This window comes from Diospyros lotus, chromosome 1, assembly GCF_014633365.1.
Source record: "Diospyros lotus cultivar Yz01 chromosome 1, ASM1463336v1, whole genome shotgun sequence".
Taxonomy (NCBI): Eukaryota; Viridiplantae; Streptophyta; class Magnoliopsida; order Ericales; family Ebenaceae; genus Diospyros; species Diospyros lotus.
The window spans coordinates 40,536,094-40,556,979 of record NC_068338.1 but is presented as its reverse complement, the minus strand read 5'-3'; the positions used below and the strand labels follow the sequence as shown (position 1 = coordinate 40,556,979).

At 38.9% G+C, this 20,886-nt stretch overlaps 2 protein-coding genes across 2 annotated transcripts in view; one reads left to right on the top strand and one right to left on the bottom strand.

The window, feature by feature from the left end:
* LOC127801352 (uncharacterized) overlaps positions 1 to 6,342 on the top strand; it is a 33,875-nt gene extending 27,533 nt beyond the window's left edge. The window contains exons 4-5 of the mRNA XM_052336371.1: positions 5,056 to 5,231; positions 5,325 to 6,342. Of these exons, the coding sequence (XP_052192331.1) occupies positions 5,056 to 5,231; positions 5,325 to 5,778 (630 nt within the window). The 3' untranslated portion in view covers positions 5,779 to 6,342. The remainder of the gene's footprint in view (positions 1 to 5,055; positions 5,232 to 5,324) is intronic.
* Positions 6,343 to 7,503: 1,161 nt separating this feature from the next.
* Positions 7,504 to 20,766, bottom strand: LOC127801360 (uncharacterized protein At2g29880). Its single transcript, XM_052336382.1, has 3 exons — positions 20,532 to 20,766; positions 8,578 to 8,933; positions 7,504 to 8,450 (listed from the first exon to the last, which is right to left on the bottom strand). Exons 1-3 carry the CDS (start codon positions 20,608 to 20,610, stop codon positions 7,872 to 7,874), a joined length of 1,014 nt encoding a protein of 337 aa, XP_052192342.1. The 5' UTR covers positions 20,611 to 20,766; the 3' UTR covers positions 7,504 to 7,871.
* Positions 20,767 to 20,886: the final 120 nt, after the last annotated feature.

Here is a 20,886-nt window from a genome sequence, read left to right as displayed (position 1 = left end):
TGACTAAGAAGTATCATTATAACTTCCCGGTAGAATATTTTGATGATTATCACATACAGTGTTCTAAAAAGCGCTAGGCGCTAGTCGGGCGCCAGGCTGGGGCCTAGGCGGAGCCTAGAAAACTGCTATTTTTTTTATTTTTTAAATTTTGTAATGTAATTTGATGTTATTTTCAATTAAATCAAAGTTGAAAAGCATTAATAATGCAACATAAACCAATAATAAAAACATCAATATACTATAAGTAAGTAGCAGATTTTTTGCAAATATTATAGAATATATATAATTAATAATAAAAATTAAATATAAATCTAATAATTATATATAAATAGAAAAGAAAATGAAATAAAATAAAAAATAAAAAACATAAAAAAGAAACCAGAAACGCTGCAAACGCACAACCCACAGAGAGAGAGAGGGAGAGAGAGAGAGGTTACGAGTCGACGGAGATGGAGCTCGACGGCAAGGACGAGGGCGGGGGCGGGGGCGGGGGCGACGACGCTGAGGCAACGAGGACGAGGAGGACGCGACAGATAAGAGGCGGTGACGATGAAGCTTGGCGGCGAGGATGGAGCTGGACGCAGCAACGACGGTGAGCTACTGGCGGGCCGATGAAGCTTGGCGGCGTTGAGGCAGCAGCGTTGAGAGGGGGAGACGCTAACATGTTCGATTTATGATTTAGCAAAAAAAGCCCTAAAAAGCCCTAAGCGCGCTGGCCGACTAGGCGCCGCCTGGGTGCCCAAGCCGAACGTTTACTCGGGCTGGCGCCTAGGAGGCCCGACTAAGGCAATTTCGGGACGGCCAGCGGCTAGGCGGGCGCCTAGCCCGATTTTTAGAACATTGATCACATAAGTTTTAACAAAGAGGACTTCCTTAAAATGGAGCAGCCAAGGCAAGAGTTAATACAGTTGAATGTGCCGAATGAGGGCTAGCAGGAAAGAAATGAAGGGATTTACAGAATAAGTAAGGCCCCTTGTATTACTACGAGTGATGAGCCTATTATATGGAGAAGCTAATGTGGGGAATGCGATTGCGGGGAAAGCTAAGGATTCCTTGGCTTAGGTTAAAATAGGCAGCGAGAAGGTGGAGACAACACTAGTTGGAGAATATCTTACCATCGACATAAAAGACTCTAGCATTGAACAATATGATGGTGTTATTGCCATTTCAGAAGGGTCAAGCCAAATTGCAGAAGATGCGGATTTCTCTTCCAACCAAGGTAAGTTTTCTGCGAATTATGACCTTGATAGTAGTTCTATCCACCACCAGCAGATTCAAAGTGGTGAGGAATTCTTGAAGCCAGTTGTAGCTGGGGAAAAGCTAAAGGAGGCAACTGAAGAAGTCAAAGGTTTTGTCAAAGGGAACAAAATTTCCACTGCTGTGTTGGTTCTTCCTACAGTTGGCAAATCTGAATGCTTGTCTATTTCATTGAAGGACAAACAGATGGCTGGAGAACTAGTTAGTCAACCCTCTGTATTCAAAACAACACACAACAAAGATGATGAGAAAAGGGGAACATATGTGGTAGCTGGTCGATTGTGTGAGTTCTGGAATGATCCGACATTTGAAGGTTGTAGGGTTGCACATTTCAACTGCTACCTACGACAAGGAGCGGCTAAATTCATTGAAGGCATTTGATGTGGACACATTGACAGATTTTGGCATTATATTGGATCCCTAGACTATGGGTACTAGCAACCTTAATTTCGTAGCTATTGCAAACCCAAGGGAAATGGTATGTTACTTTGGAGGAAGATGCAGCCTTGTCTGCAATGATTATCATTTTTGTTTCAATTTTGAACCTAAAAATGAAGAAGAAGAGACCTAGAAAGAGGAAGAAGGAAAGAAGGATGAACCAGACGGAGAAGGCTGGAATTGGATGAAGAGTCATGGCTATTTGTTGCAAGTTCTTGGGGACAAGAACTCTCTCAAACAGGGGGGAATTGTCATGACCCAAGGATCCATAGAAGGACAATATAGTAACAGGTTGATAATAGTTGTTAGAAGATATTTTAGCATTTGATTAGAAGCACATGGGTGCTGTTATGCAGTTAGCTAGGAGCAAATATGCCTATATAAGGATATGTAAACGGATGGGATTTGGATACTTGAATTAATGAAATGAAATCTTCAGTTTCTCCGTCTACAATTCTCTCCACTTTCCCTCTTGTTTCTTCTATGCATCGCGCCCTCATTTCTCTCAAAATTACTCCCCCATTTCCGTCCAATTTCCCCCTAATTCCTTCTGTTCTTGATTCTATTCAATCATATCTTTCCGATTGCCAATCATACCCTAAGCTAAACCCTAGGTACATGACACCGGGCTTTCTCTGTAGCCTGTTTGAGGGTGGCCGACTGTAACATCTTGACGGTGGGTCTGTCTTTATTGCTGAGTCTGGTGATGAAGCTAGACACAAAATAGGGCTTCCCCAAGGTAGGATGAGAGGATTAGTAATGACTTCATCTCCTCAAATCTGGTTTGATAATTCTCCACTAATCCTTCCCGCTTTAGTTTGTTGAATTCTTCTACAACGTTTGTCATTGTCCTTTTCCCAAAGCCAATCACAAAAGTCCGCCATGAAATCATGCCAAACCAGATCAATCATCTTTATGCTCCAACCCTGAAGCCACACGTCCGCCACATCATTTAGGTAGGCAACAACCAGATTCACCTTTTGGCCTTTTTCCACGTGGTAGTGATGGAAGAACTGCTCACAAGGTTGAACCCTCCATCGCGGCTTGTCACCTTCAAATGCCAAAATGTCTAGCCTCAACATTGGGGTGTGATTTTGACTTGCATGTGCTCCCCTAATGGAAGTTTTTGGTACAAATTCCGATCTTTCCTCTGTTTCCAAAGGATCAAGAGCATGTTGTCAGATTCTTGTCCTTGTCAGAATCGGAGCCGAGGTGGACCTCGGAGGAAAGTCTGCCGGGAAGATCGCATTTGGCAATCGAGAGACCAACCTCAGTACAGTATTTAACTATTGGCCAAACCCAGAAAACTCTTCTCTGAGACTCGTGAAATCCGCTCGAAGGTTAGTAACCTCCTCTCTAGTGGCCGAATTTTCTAACCTGCTTTGGTTCATTTCCTTCTGAGTTTACTCCATCATATCCAACTTATCCTCCAACTGTTCTTGATTCTGGCAAGACCCATCTCCAGAGCATCCAAACGAGTCTCCAATTGCCCCATTCTCGTCCCTTCCGCCATCATTCAATTTACCGATCATGCCTACTGTTGGAGCAATAGCTATTGGTATGAATTCTGATTGCCTCAACTGCTCCTTGCCGTCGACTTGATCTCTGTCCAAGGCCAGAAACTGCCTTGCTCCGATACCAATTGTCAAATCCCCCAGATTTGACAAGGGTTTGTTTAGGTATATTCAATAATAGAGAAGAATTTAGAGGGAGAGAGAGAGAGGATTCACGCATGTCATTCATATCATGATTTCCCATTCTCTGGCTGTGGCCTATATAGCCTTGAGCTGGAATACAACCAACCGGAAATGTACACCCGGTGAAGCATGGTTGCTCCTCCTAACCAGCTAAGTGCATCCTTTACCACATAAGAAGAAATTACATTTACTGTTCAACCCTTATGACATCCTCCTGCATACAGATGTGGTCACCACCACCCTCACCACACAACCGGGGCCAGATCTGGATCTGGGTCCTTCTTCTTCTGTCCTCCTCCTCCCACAACCAGATCCAATCACCGCCAGTGGCCCCAGCACAATCACGGCCAGATCTTCTTCTTCTTCTTCTTCTTCTGCTGCTGCTGCCAGACCGTTCACCTCCTCCACCATCAGCCGTCTGCCTCCTCCTAGATTATATTAAAAAAAATAAAAAATGCTGAGAATTGAATTTTATTTTTATTCAATTTTTTAGATACTTTAGTTTGGAAAACGAAAATATCTTTTTTTTCAAGATAAATTTGTTAATTAAATGCTTTTTTGGAATTATATATAAGAATTTTTAATTTTTTAATGTAAAAGAGCATTCTTGTCAATTGCTTATTTTTTCTTTTCTTTTCCATTCCATAGAAATCAGGGGGTACCAAACATGGGAATGGAATGGAATAGCCTTTCCACTCCCATTTCCATTCCCTTGTCCTTTCCCTTTCCCTCTCTCCCTCCCACCCAACCAAACATAACCGAAGTGCATTCCCTTGTTTTTTTTTCAGTCTATGTAATTCTATCTCTCTATTGTTGGACACCTTATATTCCAATCCTGACACTTCCTTAACCATTTAGTCTGATTCTCTGAATTTTTCTGTTCCTACTTTTGAACTTAACTCAATTACCTGAAATGGATTAGTTGGCTCTATGTATAACAATACAGAAAATTCAGGATATTTAACTTGTCCTAGGTTAGTTGAAAAGTTGAGCTCTTCTTAGAGCTGGATTTGGTGCTAATCAAAGTGGATATATACTCAGTAGCCAACCTCATCTAAGCCTACTAAGTTCAAGTAACAATAGTGGGATTTTTCTTAATATAAGCATCCATCTTAAGATACTATCTTTGCATGCTATTGGTAGAGCACAGGGATGAACAGACATATCTATATGGAAAATAAATATAATAATTACAACTGAACTGGATGCAAAGGCAGTACAAAGGCCTTGATGTTTTATTATGTACACTAATGTGGTACCACATTAAGAAGCTAAGTTCCAGAATATGTTGATATTGAGGGTGAAGGGGAGGACGTTAGATATTTAAAATTAATCTTGAAAATAACATTTGACTTGAATGGATGCGCCAATTGCTTACATTGGCTAGACAAAGAGAGCTTAACAATCTTAGGATGTATGTGCATTCATTTCTACTTTCAATCAATATCGTGTAGCCTTGATCCTACATTATTTGTTATTATCAGTTTTTTTTAAATCTTTATTTATTTTTTGTCCTGTAAGTTCACAAGGGGACTTGTTCAGACTGGGAGTTTTTTATGGTGCCAAGAAGCACATACAGATATGGAACATGAATACAGCAGAATATTAATCTTTATTTTGTTCTGAGAGTCTTGAGCTCCTTGTTATGTAATTTTCTTTCTAGGTGGATAGGGGTGTTACTCTGAGCGAAGCCCTCCTTAGGCATGATAAGTGGCTTGAGAAGAAAGGAATCAAGAACACTAACTTTGCTGTGGTTACTTGGTCAAATTGGGATTGCCGTGTCATGTTGGAATCTGAGTGCCGATACAAGAAGATCAGAAAGCCTCCTTATTTCAACAGGTAAGTGGTCAATTTATTAGTTTGAATCATGATTAGTGGATATAATAAGATATTAACAGGCATGAATTTGGATGCATATTATTGGTTTGCCAGATGGATCAATCTGAAGGTTCCCTTCCATTCAGTTTTTGGTGGTATGAGGTGCAATCTGAAAGAAGCGGTTCAGATGGCTGGGCTGGTGTGGCAGGGCCGTGCTCACTGTGGCCTGGATGATGCCAAAAATACTGCCCGCCTACTAGCTCTCCTTATGCACAGGGGCTTCAAGTTCTCCATTACTGACTCACTGATGTGTCAGTCTATTGATCACTCCTTGACATGGAAGCAACCCCAGGAGCCCCTGCCATTCCTTCCATATCAACCTCACAAACTGAAGGAGCTGCACACTTCTCAGGTGCAATATAGCCCATATTGTTACTGTGGGGTGAAAAGTAGCAAAGGGATGGTTCGTAAACCAGGTCCGAAACAAGGCAGCTTCTTCTTTGGGTGTGGGAACTGGACTGCTGCGAGAGGGGCCCGTTGCCATTATTTTGAATGGGCTTCTCCTTGACCTAGAGAGAAGATGACTTTCTTTTCTTGAGCCTTGTAAAAAAAAAAAAAGAAGAAAAAGGATGGAGGAGTGAGGGGAAGGAAGTTGTCTCCTGAAGGAAGTAAATATGCCCTGGCCAGGCTGTTACTTCTTACATAGTAAATATAAAATAGTTGGCTTAAAACTATCTAGTTATTGCATCTACCTCAGCTCCTCAGCTCATTTAAGGGGGTGAAGATACAAGCCTCCTAAGTAACTGAAGACTTATTGATGGAAGATTGAACGAATGGGAAATGTGACCAATGGGCAGTTGGGATAATGTTTTAACTAGCTGGTTGCAGTTAATTATCTGAAATAAATTGTCAAATAGGGACAGGTTCTTATCCATGCATTTCAGCCGCTGAAATGAATAGTTGCTTTGGAATGGCATACTTCTGTGCACAAGCTTTCGCTTTTAGTTGGTTTTTCCTTATACAGAGTCAAATTTTAAATGGTGTTGTGGTTGTAGCAAGGTTTGGACCTTTGGTCGTGGCTGATGTTTTCTGCCTATCCTAACCCTATATGTTATCCCTTTCCCTTTTAACTGCTGCCGAGTTTCTGATGTTTCATTTGCATTAGTCGGGATGGTTCTGTTCATTTGCATCTTTTACTCCTTCCTTCTTCTTGTTGCGTACCTTCTTTCAATGTGGCCCAACCACAATAAGTTCCATCAACATTCTAGAAGTTGAGGGGTGTTAGGTGTAAATAGGTCATAATTAGGCTTGAGTGCATCTGGATGTAATGTAATGAAAAGTTTCTGATTGTTCTGTTTCGCTTTTAGCATTTCTAGTTCTGGTTCTAGTCTTGGTTCGGTCGATCTATATTGGAATGGTTGTCTTTGACTGATAGAAGGCTTAAATTTGCTGTGTTATTTGTAGCAACTTCAAGTTACCACCAAGAGTTAGAATTAACAGTGATACAAATGATCTAAAGATAATTACAGCACATGATGGACAAGAAGAATCAACCTGAAGAGAGAATACTAACGGCAATATACTGACTGCCAAGAAATATTTAACTCAAACAGTGCAATGCCTTTGCAACCAATATGATAGGTTTGTTTTGGCTAATGACTACTAAATCAAGACATACTCCGCCTGCTTGTTCTAGAGAGTTTTCTCCTGATCCCCCGTTGCGCTGTGTGAGTAAGGTAACACCATCGCTTTGCTCCCCGGCCACGATCACGCCATTCATTAGTATACACTCACTTGTTTGGCCTTTGGCTATATATGTATAGCGGTTGGTTGAATCATGGGATTGATCAGGGACGTGAGTGATAACGTATAATCTAAAAACAAAAAAATAAATTTAAATTTTCAATAGGCGTGATGGATGGAGAATGAAAAATTGAAAAAAGGGGAAAATTGCAATTATGATTTTACTAATCAGAAGCACGCTCTCCAAAATCTTCTTTTGCATGGTAAAAATCTCCTCACCCTACCAAGCACATTTTTTGAATAAGTATCTAACTTTCTTTTTTGTTTTGTTTTTATTGTGAAATATAATTAAACAAATTGTGCCCAGTCTCTGGAATAATTTCCAACGAGTTAATTTGAGTATATCCGATCCTAAAATTGGAAAAAAGAGAGGTTCTAAAATCATTATACACAATGGATTATGCACTCACACAAAAAAATATCAACAATAATAATCCCCAACATAGCCTCCTTGACCCAAGAATCCAGCAAAAAGTACGCAAGCACACAATCAAAAAAGAAAGAAGGGCGATTGCATTCGATTTAAACTTCACAAAACAAGCTCTCCCCTTCTTGCCTGGGCCTCAACTTGAAATCAAGAGGAAATACTATATGGTCAAGCTTTTTAAACTACATTCCCTCGGAAAAAGAAAAGCGGAACCTAGATATCCACACCCCTGATCATCATGTTGGAAGAGGCAGAACATATGATTCTCATCCCTATTGCTTTCTAACTAAATTTTGTACAAGATCTTCGCCGATAACATTCACTTCTAAACATCACTAATAGAATCTGCAAGACTTCCTGCCCGCAACAATTAGAACTCTGTATAATAGGTATGTACCATGTATTAACTGGCAACCATACCCCTCAAAAATTCACTTCCACCACCAAAATTGCCGGAACAAGTATATTTTCCTCATTCGCTCATCGTACGCCATGAAGGCTCGGGCTTTTATGGGGTCAGCATTCAAGTACTCAAATGCATACATTTGCTTGGCCTCTTCCAAGCCGTCAATTTCCATTACAGCCTGCAGAAGTTCAGGGGCATCAATTATGTTCTTACTTTGTTCAATTGCATCAGCCAAGTGCCGGATGCTTGATGCCACAGCCAACATAGCATCCTGAAGAGCCTCTGATGCTCGAGCCCGCTTTGGAAGTTGTCTCAGAGGTGGGATAAAAGGAGCCTCTTGACTATCAGCTGGCTCGGAATACTCAGGCTGTCGGGTAGACGACTCTGTCTCTGTTCCATCTGTGTCACTGGGGTCTTCTGAACTTGGTGAAAGGAATGAAGCAGAATCCTCCTCATAATTCTTAAATTCTGCTTGCTGGCTTCCATTAATGTTACCTGTCATCCTTGCCCACCGACTAGGAGCCTGATAGTTTCCACATACGATTTTCAGTTCATCATACATCTCAATCTGCTTTCCTCGAAATCCCCTTGCATCAGGATGATCCTATTTAAGGCATTATCACCACCACATGATACGAAGATATGAGAATGAGAGGTTTCTTGAAGGTGTAAAAATGCATGGAGAAGAAAAGGAACAAAACAGATTCATACACAGAAAAGAAAACACTTACAGCAATGTATCTCTTCCATAAATCATCATTGTCACACTCAATCATCTTTGAATTTGGATTCCAAGCAAATCCATCTTGACTTAGCATATCCCTCATTATCTTGTACCTCTTCTTGATTGTCTTAAGACGATTGATAACTTTCTGGTTATTTAAAGACAAATTGAACCTAGAGTTCACAGCTACACAAGCAGCCGTATATGCATTTTCATTAAAGCACTTGTCAATTTTATTCCCATTTCTAGCTTGGATGGCTAGAGCTTCAATCAGACACTTGTCCATTGCAACAGACCAGACAACATTCTTTCCTTTATGCTTCATCTCCCTTCTCTGACCTTGCAAATCATTTTGGTCCATTCCTATAGGTCATTGAAAGCATAAAATTGTCTGAACAAAAGCACAAATATACATAATGCAAGAAGATGCAGCGCACAAAGAGTAACATCATCCTGAGTGTAGCAGTAATACATAAACTATTATATAACAAAAAACATAGTTAGACATTAATTTCAAGCGACACAGAAATGAATTAGCTAAATATTATATGCCATTTCATGTCACGTTACTAACATGTTCTGGATGACCTTGAAAAAAAGAATTGAATTTCAATAACAAGTTTAAACTTTCTTTCAGATATGTTAATTAACAAGGAAATTCATCAGAACTTTTGACACTCCATTAAGGAGGGTGACACCACCGTTTTGGATGCAGTAGTGACAATGGCACCATTATTTCTAGAGATGGGAACATGGATGGAAGATGAAACATGTTCATATTCTCTTTATGGAAAAGTCTCACTCTCTCTTGGGACAGTAGAAGGTGAAGGCCACTCCAAGCAAAGACCAATAAGACCCTGAACACTACATTAACTCTAGCTTCTAGTCTGTAACTACTTGACTTATCGAAAAAATGTAGATAAGCCTTGCCCTAGCCTAGGTTGCAAGAGTATACCACAATCAGAGCTTGGAGAGTCTATGCTTGTTGAGCTTGAGCATGTAGCTTAGGATGGCAAAAGGACACTTTCAGATTTTGCCTCCCCATGCTGGGAAGAATACATAAGAGTCCATAACAAGCAAACATAGAATGATTATTATGTTGGGCCCACCAGAATTTCCTTGACCAACCCAAGGAGATGCCATGAGGAGCCTCATATGGAAAATGTCAAGTAACAACATTTTATAGCAGGTGGAGCACTTTGGTATAGAGTTTTTGCAGTCGAGTAGAGAAGGTGCCATGAGTGTCTATGTTGTGAGCATGTGATGTGGAGCACTAGGAAAGAAAGTTCTATTACTCAAATAGACAGTTCCATCTGCCAAGTCAAGCGCATGACATGGACACACCACATATACTACCTTGTTTAACAAAAATTTTGATCCCATAAAAGATATATATGGAAATTATGTATCACCTCACAAAGCCCACCAGATAGAGTCACATTTGAAACTCAATATCTAGAGGGAGAGATTAGAGGGAATGAAATCACCTCACGGGACTGAGACATAGAGCTCACTGTTAACATGAACAAGACCAAATGTGCCATAGGGCAAACAAGACACCAAACCACAATATTGTTACCATGTGTGTGCGCACTTTTTAGTAATGAGAGTGAACAGGTGTATCATCAACACCTATAGATTTCTGTGCTTGCTTAGCCACAATATTTAGTTCTAGAGTAATACTGATTGAGGGAAGCACACACATATCTTCTCTTGGATCTTGACAGGAAAGTGCACATGTATATTTCTTGGATCTTGAATACTTGGAGCAAAACCAAGACAAGCTGTGGGTTACCTACATTATGATAACCATGTACTCGGACAAACAACCACAAAACTAGGATAAGGTCCAGGAGCTCATATCTAGTTCCAATATTTGAGTTGTCAAATAAAATAAAAACAGCATCCCATTGCATGATGCTCCTTGCTACTTGAGTTGTCAAATAAAAATATAGGATAGAACATAAACAAAGTGTGAGTAAGGAAATGGGTGTAGCAAGCCGAAGTTCAATACAGTAAGTTGCCAAGATCAAGGAATTCTTTCCCCATATAGTTTCTTCTTTTTTTATGTCCAACATTCCCAAGCTCTCTCCAACTTTGCAGATCCTTGCCTACAACAAGGATCACCTGTAGGCTGTAACTTAGCCACAAGCTCAAGCATGAGTTGTTTGGGTGGAGTCTTCAAGTGATTTAAGTCCCTAAGGCAAACACTTAAAGCAGTGAGAACCAGATATATCAGCACAAGACTCAGTCCATAAATCATTGTGGTCAATATAGTGCTGAAATAGAAATGAGGAATAAACGATGTAGTGTGGTGGTCTCCATTCTCAGGGATGGGAATCTGGTTGGGTTGACCTGACCCGGCCTGTACCATACCCATTTAAGCAAACTAAATGGGTAGAAAATGGGTATGTAGGCAAATGGGTATCACCCATTAATTCTGGTGGGTTGGGCAACAAAACCCATTACCAACCCACTCTACTCATTCCATTAAACAATAAAAGACCTCCCCCGACATTTTTGATATCTACAAGATTGCCATCTAATTTAAAACCATAGATTGTTGCGTTTGGATTTCTGATTTCACTTTCACAGTTTCACACATTTCCAAACTTCCTTGACCTGAGGGTTTTTCAGTATTTTCATGGGAATGCTGGAAGAGGAAGGCGAGACCTAGGATGTCTATAGAGTAACCACGGGAAATTTCCCCAGCAATGACAAGATCAAAGCCTACAATGGCTTCGCCATCACCAGGATCTGCAACGACACGCATGGCAATGATCTGCGGACCTGCAAGCTCCTCAATCTCTTCAAGAAATTGGACTCCACGAAGAAGAAAGTTCTAGGCATATGATTCATCCACCAGGTACTCAGATGCATTTAATCTTTCATTAATTGACAGTGTTATTCTTCATTTTTCTTCTAGCTTGAGATGAGCTGTCTCAAAAATAAATGTTTAGGAATCTCACTTTCTGTATTAAATCTGTAATCTGTATTAAAATTTTAATTTCAAATTTTGGTCTGCATTAAATTTTAATTGTAATCTATGTTGAGAATACTTAGTATTTTTTATGTTGATTAAAGCAGATGGTATATTAGTTTTGTATTTTGGCTTGAGATATTTTTATGTTTTAATTGTGGGATCTGCAAAGGGTAAAATTGAAAGTTTAAAATGTTCAAAATTCTGGTTTAGGGAAGCAGTATGGTTTGTTTCACTTTAAATTGGGGCGTAAATGAGTAAATGAGGGTTTTAATAGCGTATATGGGTGCAGAGGATGAGTGGGGGTGGGTTAGTGGGGATAGAATGAGGGCTTTTAAATGGGGTGGGGGTCAGGTTGAGACATTTTAGCCTTATACCCGATCCACTGCCATCCCCTTGACCATGCTCTCCTAGTAAAAGTAAAAAGTGGTCAAAAGGGGACTTTTGTTCAAACGTTGCAAAAATAGGTACAGCGGATACAGTGTACCCCACCTCAAAACAATCTAAGAACAAATAAATTGAACTACTTCGCAAAACATGTGGAAGTAGTCAATTGTTGCATGTGTTAATCTGCTATAAAAGTGAGAAAAAATAATAAATAAACAATTCTTTCCTTGGCTAAAAGGTAGATTGTTGTTAACACACCGTGCCATATACACATGCATGGTCAAAGAATAAGTTATAAATGTAATTTTGGCTACCTTTACTCACGAGGCAGAAGTAACAAAATATCCAAGTATGGTCAAAGCCAGCAATCTCATAAATAAGCACAGATGTCATGATTTAGAGCTAGAGAAGCAAAGTTATTGCAGAGGCTCCAAATAATGATTGGAGTATTTTCTGGTCTCATATTAAGGGTTATGGTTCTAAATAAACTCATTAATTTCTTCTCACATACTACCATAGTTGTTAATACCTTACCAGTCAAGGTACTGGTTTAGTTGTTGGTATGATACAATACCAGTACAGGACAATACTGTGACAGTTTCAGATATATTGCTAAAACAAATTAATATGTATTACAAAATAATGCAAAGAAAACCATATAAATAAATCTAAATTAATATAAGATAATTAATCTAAATTATTTTTGGATAACAATGAGAAATCTTTTAGGCCTGTTCAGTTGTAGAAAACATTTCCTAGTTTTCAAACACCAATTTTCTATTGAATGATTGATTCTTCAATTAAAAAAAACAAAACTTAATTTTATAATTTTTCAACTTTATATTACGAATTGGAAAACATCAAAAAGATGTTCTTTAAATTTTCTGAAAATGAATGCTATTACTTTTTGGAATATTAAACATTAAGGACATGTTCAATTATAAAATTAGAGTTGAAAAAATAGAAAATATTTTCCACAACTGAACGGGACCTCAACCTTTTTCTCAGATTTTGAGTTGTGAGGCTATGGGAGGCTGAGAGGTGAAAATAAATTAAAAAAATAAGAAATTTTTAAGATATTATATTAGCAAAATTCTGGTATTGTCTGATACCAGGCCAATACCACCCAATGCCTCAACTAGAATGAAACTTTCTGTTATTTGTTCCAGAATTGCTCTCACACGTAACTGGATTAACAACTATGCAGATTCTCTCTCTCTCTCTCTCTCTTCTACATGAGGCATGGAAGTGTGCAAGATCTCAACAAAAAGTCAAGCCTAAAAGGAGAAAATGGTCAAACAAAAAACACCTCGTAATGATTTGGGATAAGCCATCCCTAGTGAGAATGAGTAGCTTGTCAAGCTTCCAATGGTGAGGCAACTCATTTAAGCAAGGATTGGTAGTCGAGCAACCCCTCCAGGGGCAAGGGAACCCACAAGGGGATTTAAGTTGAGGACTGAGGACTCCTCCCGCGGGGAGGGGGGGGGAGGGGTCGCTCGGAAGGGAGAATGCCATCTAAGGTAGGTGGTGAAAACCAATCTTCCTAAACAACCATCTCTTTTTTAAGCCCTTAATAAAAGCAAAACCATCTAAATAATGAACCAGTACAACACTTGTGAATAGAATTCAAGAGTTTAATAATAACCAAGGCACCAGTCAAACCCTCGTGTGAAAATTATAGCTCAATAACAGAGCAGGCACCATTCTAAAATGAAGATTTTTTTGTTTTTTTTCCTTTTTCTCCTAGCATCTAGCAATAGTAAGAGGTGCCTCAATGGAAGAACCCCATCTTACACTCAAAAATTCAGAAAAGGCAATTTTTCTTAGCGCTCAATAATGGCAAAACTGCCTAAGAGGATGCACCATCCCAAGATTACTCTCTATCTCTCTGCTTTATTTTTACTTTTATCTCTATTTATTTTTATATCATTTTTTTATTAGGAATGGGAAAAGTAAAGAATGTATAGAAGTGCAATGAGAACTTCAGTATGTGCTAGGTTGGCCACATAGGTGATCTTCATACAGGAGTCTAACCAGGGGAAGACCATCTTAAGGTAGGATGAGGGTTGCAAGTGTCGGATTATAAGATGCAAATTTACAAGAAAACAATGATTATCCTATTTTGGAATAACTAATATTCCCCATTTTACTTTTCCATTTTATTAAAAAAAGAGTACAATATCATGCACATACAAAGAGAAAGAGAGGATAACCATATACAAACTGCGCAACTTCCAAAATCAATTGTCAAGGTGAAGAAAGGAGCATCAGAGACTAAGAGAAGGGGAGTGTTGGGTGAGGGGACGATATATTGCATAAGGCTCCATGTTAAGGTGGCTAGGTGGGAGGGGCATAGGATGACACATGGAACTTGGAAGCAAGCACTACACAGTAAAGAACACAAAGGTTGAGACTGGTCATGCCAAATCCTTGGGGAAAAGTGAGGGGGCTTGCCAAGCCAACCCTTGAGAGAAAGGCCACAAGTTTGGCTCCCCCACAAGACAAAAAAGAAAAAAGAAGGTTAACTAAAAAAGAAGGGAGGGTGTCAACTAAGCTAGTCATCGAGAAAAAGAAAAGGAGGGGCCAAAAGGATTAGCTCAATTAATGACGGACACTAGACTTCTTGACCAACCCCCTATCACTATAGTACAGGGGGGATGCTTGACAAGGCACCAACCTATTGGCCACAAAGGGACTTGTTGAAAACCTCATTCCCTATCCGTTATGCTCTCATGACAAGATCTGGGAGGAAATACAGCCAACCAAATAAAGTTTAAGAGAAGGCCTTGTAAGTGCAGGGGAGTTTTGAGAGATAAGTGAGTCCACATAGAAGGAAGACATATCCCACAAGAGTTGTTCTCAAGCATCCATCCACGATTGTGATTTCTTAAGCAAAGTAGTGGGGAAAAAACAACTGGCCTATTAGCAGTACACTAGATGGCTTACTTGGCTTACTTAATGTCTGCATACACCAGGACAATATAGGCTAGCATAAATAGAATAAACCTTCTTTTGAGTGTGAAACACCATAACATTATTTGTCAGGAACCTATTGATGCAATTGGTTGCCAAAATGGAAGAGTTAGTCAAACTTCAGAAAGTGAAAACAGTGGAAGAAAGAGAACTAAAAATTAAAACTAGCAATATAATAACAACCGCAAGAAACTAAAAGAAAGAAGGAAGATGAAAGGGAGTGATCAACTAAGCAAAGGCACCATTTTCCTTCTTGACAAACAGTAAGACAAATAAATGAACTATCACATTTTTTTATTCTGGTTAGTGATTAGCATATCATGACAGAAGGAGAATATTTAACCTTTTAAAAGGGTAAATTACCACCCCCGCCCTAAAAAATAAAAAAAACTAACCTTCCATGTTTTACCAATTACAAAAAAGGTACAAATTAGCAGCTTTCTAAAATGAAAACAAGAAAAAAAATCCACACTAAGGCCCGTATGACAACCACAATGATTATGGCCTCTATTTGTGCGGATATATTCAGAAACAAGTACTTTGTGATTCCAAAGAAATGACACAGAATTAAATTCATAAACAGATTTGCTAAGAGAACAACTCACATGTGCTATAGTAACTCTACCAATCACAAAACTATCACACGTTAGTTACCCAGAAAAATGTATGATAAGTGCAACTACTAGTTTTATGATGTCACCAAAGCAGATGTTTGTTAACCAAGCTAAAAAGAAAATAGATAAGGAAGTGTGATGTTTTGCCCGAGTTGTTAGACTGGAAGTCTAGAAGGAATCAGAAAGAAAATAAAGATGATTGGTGGCAGTTAGCTTACAGGATTTAAATGTAACTAATTGTTATTAATAAGGGTAGTTTTGACTTTTATAAGTTAGTTATTTTCCCTTAGGGAGTTCCGCCCCTCTAGTGAGGGATATTCTTGTACTGGTTTTTTCATACAATTCTTAGTGGATGGGTCGCTTCTGGGATTGCTGGATGTAGTGCCATGTAAATGGCATGAACCAGGATATATCGTGTGTACTACAATCTGGTTTGGTTTTCTTTTCTATTTCATTTATGTTATTATTTACTTTCTGTTTTGAATGGTGATTGAATTCGGTGAGATATTGAGTGATTCTTGGATCGTTTGAGCTCTCGGCATTAACAATTTGGTATTAGAGCTTTAGGTTATTCAATCAAGAAACATCAAGAAACCCATAGAATCTTTAGAAACCTATAGAACAGTTGTCTACTATAGCTTCCGCGACCCCTGCTGCCCAGTATGACATTGAAAAATTTGACGGTATTAACAATTTTGGACTTTGGAGGATTAAGATGAAAGCTTTAATGGGATATTTAGGGTTAAAAGAAGCCTTAGAACCCCAAAAACCTTTCCCAGAAACCACTACTGCCGAGCAAAGATTAAAAGCAAATAATTGAAGGCAAGAAATTTGTGAAAAAGCTTTCAACACCCTAATCTTGATTTTAGGAAACAAAGTTCTAAGAGAAGTATCCAAAATGGAAACTGCCAAGGATTTGTGGGCCAAATTAGAAAGCTTGTATATGACTAAATCTCTTTCGAGTAGGCTATATTTGAAAGCAAAATTTTTTACTTTCAAAATGCAAGAAGCGCAAAAGCTTCAAAATCATATTGATGATTTTAACAAATTGTGTCTTGATTTGGAAAACTTAAGTAAATCATATGAAGAAGAGGATAAAGCTCTAATTGTGTTGCATTCATTGCCTAAGTCATATGAGCATTTTGTAGACATTTTAAAGCATGGAAGAGATACCATATCTTTAGAGGATGTTATAGGTGCCCTTAATTCTAAAGATTTACAACAGAAAGTAGAATCAAAGAAAACTGTTGGTGATGCCCTTTCAACCAGGTATAGATTAGATCCGAAAAGAAAAACTTTAAGGCTAAAGGACAGTCTAGATCAAAGTCTAGAAATGACAAGAAAACTTTTAGATGTTTTCATTGCCATGAGGAAGGACATATAAAGAAAAACTGCCCCAAAAAGAAGCAGGATTTTTCTAACAAAGGTAAATCAGAATTTTCAAACTCAACCTATGAGTTAGACTATGATAGTTCGGATGTTCTTGTGGCTTCAAGACATTCGGATGAAGTGTTTTGGGTCTTAGATTCCAGATGTTCTTTCCATATGTCACCTCACATAGAATGGTTCTTGAATTATAAAGACATGAGTGGGGGAAAGGTTTTACTCGGAAATAATCAAGAGTGTGGTATAAAGGGAATTGGGGATATTAAGCTTAAGATGTTTGATGGGTCAATTAGGACTTTGACATCTGTAAGCTATGTTCCAAAACTTAAAAGGAATCTGATCTCCCTAGGAGAGCTAGCTAAGAATGGCTACAGTTATAGTGGCTGTGGGGATATTCTCAAGGTAGCTAGAGGATCACTTGTATGTATGAAAGTAGTCCTTAAAAATGGAATATTTGTTATGATAGCTTCCACAATATGTGGAGATGCAGCTGTAGGGGAAGAAAAGACCTATGAGCTATCAAAACTATGGCATTTTAGGATAGCTCATATAAGTATCCAAGGGCTAAAAGAATTAGTTGACCAAGGGATCTTAGATTCCGAAAAAATGACAGATTTAGATACATGTGAAACTTGCATCTATGAAAAATCTGTGAAAGTAAAATTCCCTAAGAAGGCATTACATACCACTAAAGGCCTACTAGAATATGTCCATTCGGACTTATGGGGCCTTAGTCAAACTCCAACTCATGGTGGAGCTAGGTATTTTCTTTCTATTATAGATGATTACTCTAAAATGGTTTGGGTTTTTATTTTAAAATCAAAAAATAACACCTTTGATGCATTTAAAACTTGGAAAACCATGATTGAAAACCAAAAGGGTGGAAAATTAAAGGTCATTAGGACTGATAATGGCTTAGAATTTTGTAATAAGGAATTCACCTAATTATGTAATGAGAGTGGCATCTTAAGACACCTTACTGCCCCTAGAAATCCTAAGCAAAATGGCCTGGTCGAGCGCATGAATAGGACCCTCCTTGATAGGGTAAGATGTATGCTATTCCATGCTAGGCTTTCAAAAGCATTTTGGGGAGAGGTTGTTGTTACAACAGCCTATTTAATAAACAGGTCACCCTCATCAGCCTTAGAGTTTAAGACTCCTTATGAAATGTGGTATAATCATAAGCCAAACCTAGACCACCTTAGGGTATTTAGGTGTATAGCTTATGCACGTATAAAACAAGGAAAATTAGAACCTAGGGCTAAGAAGTGTGTGTTTATTGGTTATCCATCAGGGGTTAAGGGGTATAAGTTGTGGAATTTAGAAAAAGATATGCCTAAAACCATGATAAGTAGAGATGTAACCTTTAATGAAAATTCATTTATCGATCTAGAAAAGAAAAATGAGGATAGGGAAGGGAAAGCCAAAGCTGTAAATTTTGAACAACATCAACATGATGATGTTACTGTATTCAATTCTCCCTTAGAACCTTTCCAGGACCAGCCAAGTGCTGGTGAAGGATCCTCAAGCCAAGATAGTCTTGATAGATCTATAGAAGTTAGGGATTCATCAAGTTATGATGAAGATCAGCACATGGACAGTGTTGGTTCATCCAGTACAGCAGGAGATCCAATTGGAGATAGGTATAATGTAGGCAGAGAAGAATAAGCAGGCCTCTAGTGAGATATGGGTTCTTGGATCTGGTAGCATATGCACTATTAAGTGCAAAGGAAATAGCAGGAGAAGAACCCCAATCCTATGAAGAAGCTGTAAGTTCTAAGGAAGCTTAGAAATGGCAGGAAGCCATGGAAGCTGAGATGAAATCCTTAAGAAAGAATGAAACATGGGTGTTAGTGGATAGACCCTTGGGAAAAAGGATAGTAGGTTGTAGGTGGTTATTTAAGGTAAAAGATGGAGCTGGAGATAGCCTTAAACCTATCTTTCTTGTTGATTTCTTTTCTCTTATCACAGATTTCCTTTTTATGTACATCCGTAAGGGATTCTGGTGGTTTTTCCTCACTGCCTAAGGCCTCTTCCAGCCCTAAATTTCCTAGTAAAGCCCTCATCTTCATCTTCCAAATGCCGAAATCATTCTGGCCATCAAACTTCTCTATGTCATACCTAGTGGCAGCCATTATTTGACACTATTCTATGACCGAGAATCAAAACAGAAGAAATCTTGATGAATCTTGATACTAGAAATAGGCTCTGATACCAATTTGTTATATCTAGGGTTGCTGGAACTAATTTCTTGGATAAAAATTCTACCACAGTTACTCTCACACACTCACGGATTTGATCTAAGGAACAGATTTAATAGAATCAACAGAAAATAAAATAGAAAACAGAATTAAACCAAACAAGAAACACAAACCACACATCCACAAGAACATCAAGATTATCCTGGTTCATGCCATGTGAATGGCACTACATCCAACCTCTAAAATCCTCCTGAGAGCAGTCTTTATTTCCAAAAAATGATCAGTACAGTAGCGGCCCTTCTCTCCCTTCTATTCCCGAGCACCCCAATTGTTTTTCCCCAAGATTACAAAGCTAACAGCCCTAGCCTTTCTCTCAGAAACAATCAGCACTCGTTACAAACAGAAAAAATGAGAACTCTCTCTCCATTTGCTACCCCTTACCCTCTATTTATAATAGTGGGTGGATGTAAATAGAGGGTGGATTTCCCAATGAATATTATAGATATTTACAGTTTAACCCCCAAACTATAACTAATTACAATTTAGGTTACAACTTCTATCTAAAATCTTCAAAAGGAACTCTAGCAAACTGACATCATTCACTGCTACTACCATCATCTTCTTCTTATACCATATACTCGAGACAACCTTTAACAAGCTAATATAAAAAATGTTTCTTTATAACAACAGAACATGTTTTTCTCCTATAAACAAGAAGCAGGAAGATGGAGTTTCTTCGAAAGAGAGATTTTCACAAAACCGGTTTTCATGACAACAAAAATTTACAGTAGCACCAGATAATCACTAACTCCTGGATTACCAAATAGATCCGACATGTCAGGTCAAATTTATTCAAATCCATTTTGTTTCAAGTCCTAATATTTACCTATCTAACCAAAAAAGCTAGGTTGCAACGATTGAGGTTGCAATATATCCAATTCCTACGTGACAATATCCAAACAAATGTTCCAATAACTTCGCTCATTTTACAGAATATTAAATAACTCCATTTATGGATTCATATTATTTTTCATTTGAGGGAAAAACCCTCCTCCTCCCCCACAATCGATATTGAATCAAACCCTTTTGGTTTAACTCGCCCAGGAAAGCATTACAGAAAAAGAAATGATCCAATCATAAGTGACAGTAACAAGCAGCACCCGTAGTCATTCTCTGACATGCCGTCGTATGAACAATCTCCAACAAGAATATATATATATATATATATTATCAATTACTTCAGCTGACAGCAGAAACTCGATGCCCGAGATTGAAGTGCCGTCAAGAGGTGAGCAGATAGCCCTGAATGCCTAAACGATTTGCATGCGCAACCGTTTCTGTGAGAGTGTGTGCATGAGAGAGAGAGAGAGACACACACACACACACACACACACACATAAAGAGAGAGAAAGGGGAATACCAATGGGAAATGAGAGAGGCGAATCGGAAGCTTCGCATGGTGGAGTTCTCTTGCGGGTTACTATCGTTCTGGACCGCATCTTTTGACAATCAATCTCAGCAGGACGCCGGCGTCAACACGACCATCCACCATAACCATAACCATAGCCAGTCGCCATTGGTTAGGGTTTTTCTCGGGGAAAAATTTTCCCAGCGACACTTTCTCGAAAGCCAAACGCGTAACGCACGTTGTTGGAGCATTTTCTGGGTGGCGTGGTATATTTCGGGGCTCCGCCCCGTGTGGTTTCCCATATCCACGCCCCGACCCAAACCCAATTGAACTTCCGCCCTTTTTTTTCTATAATCTCATGCCACCG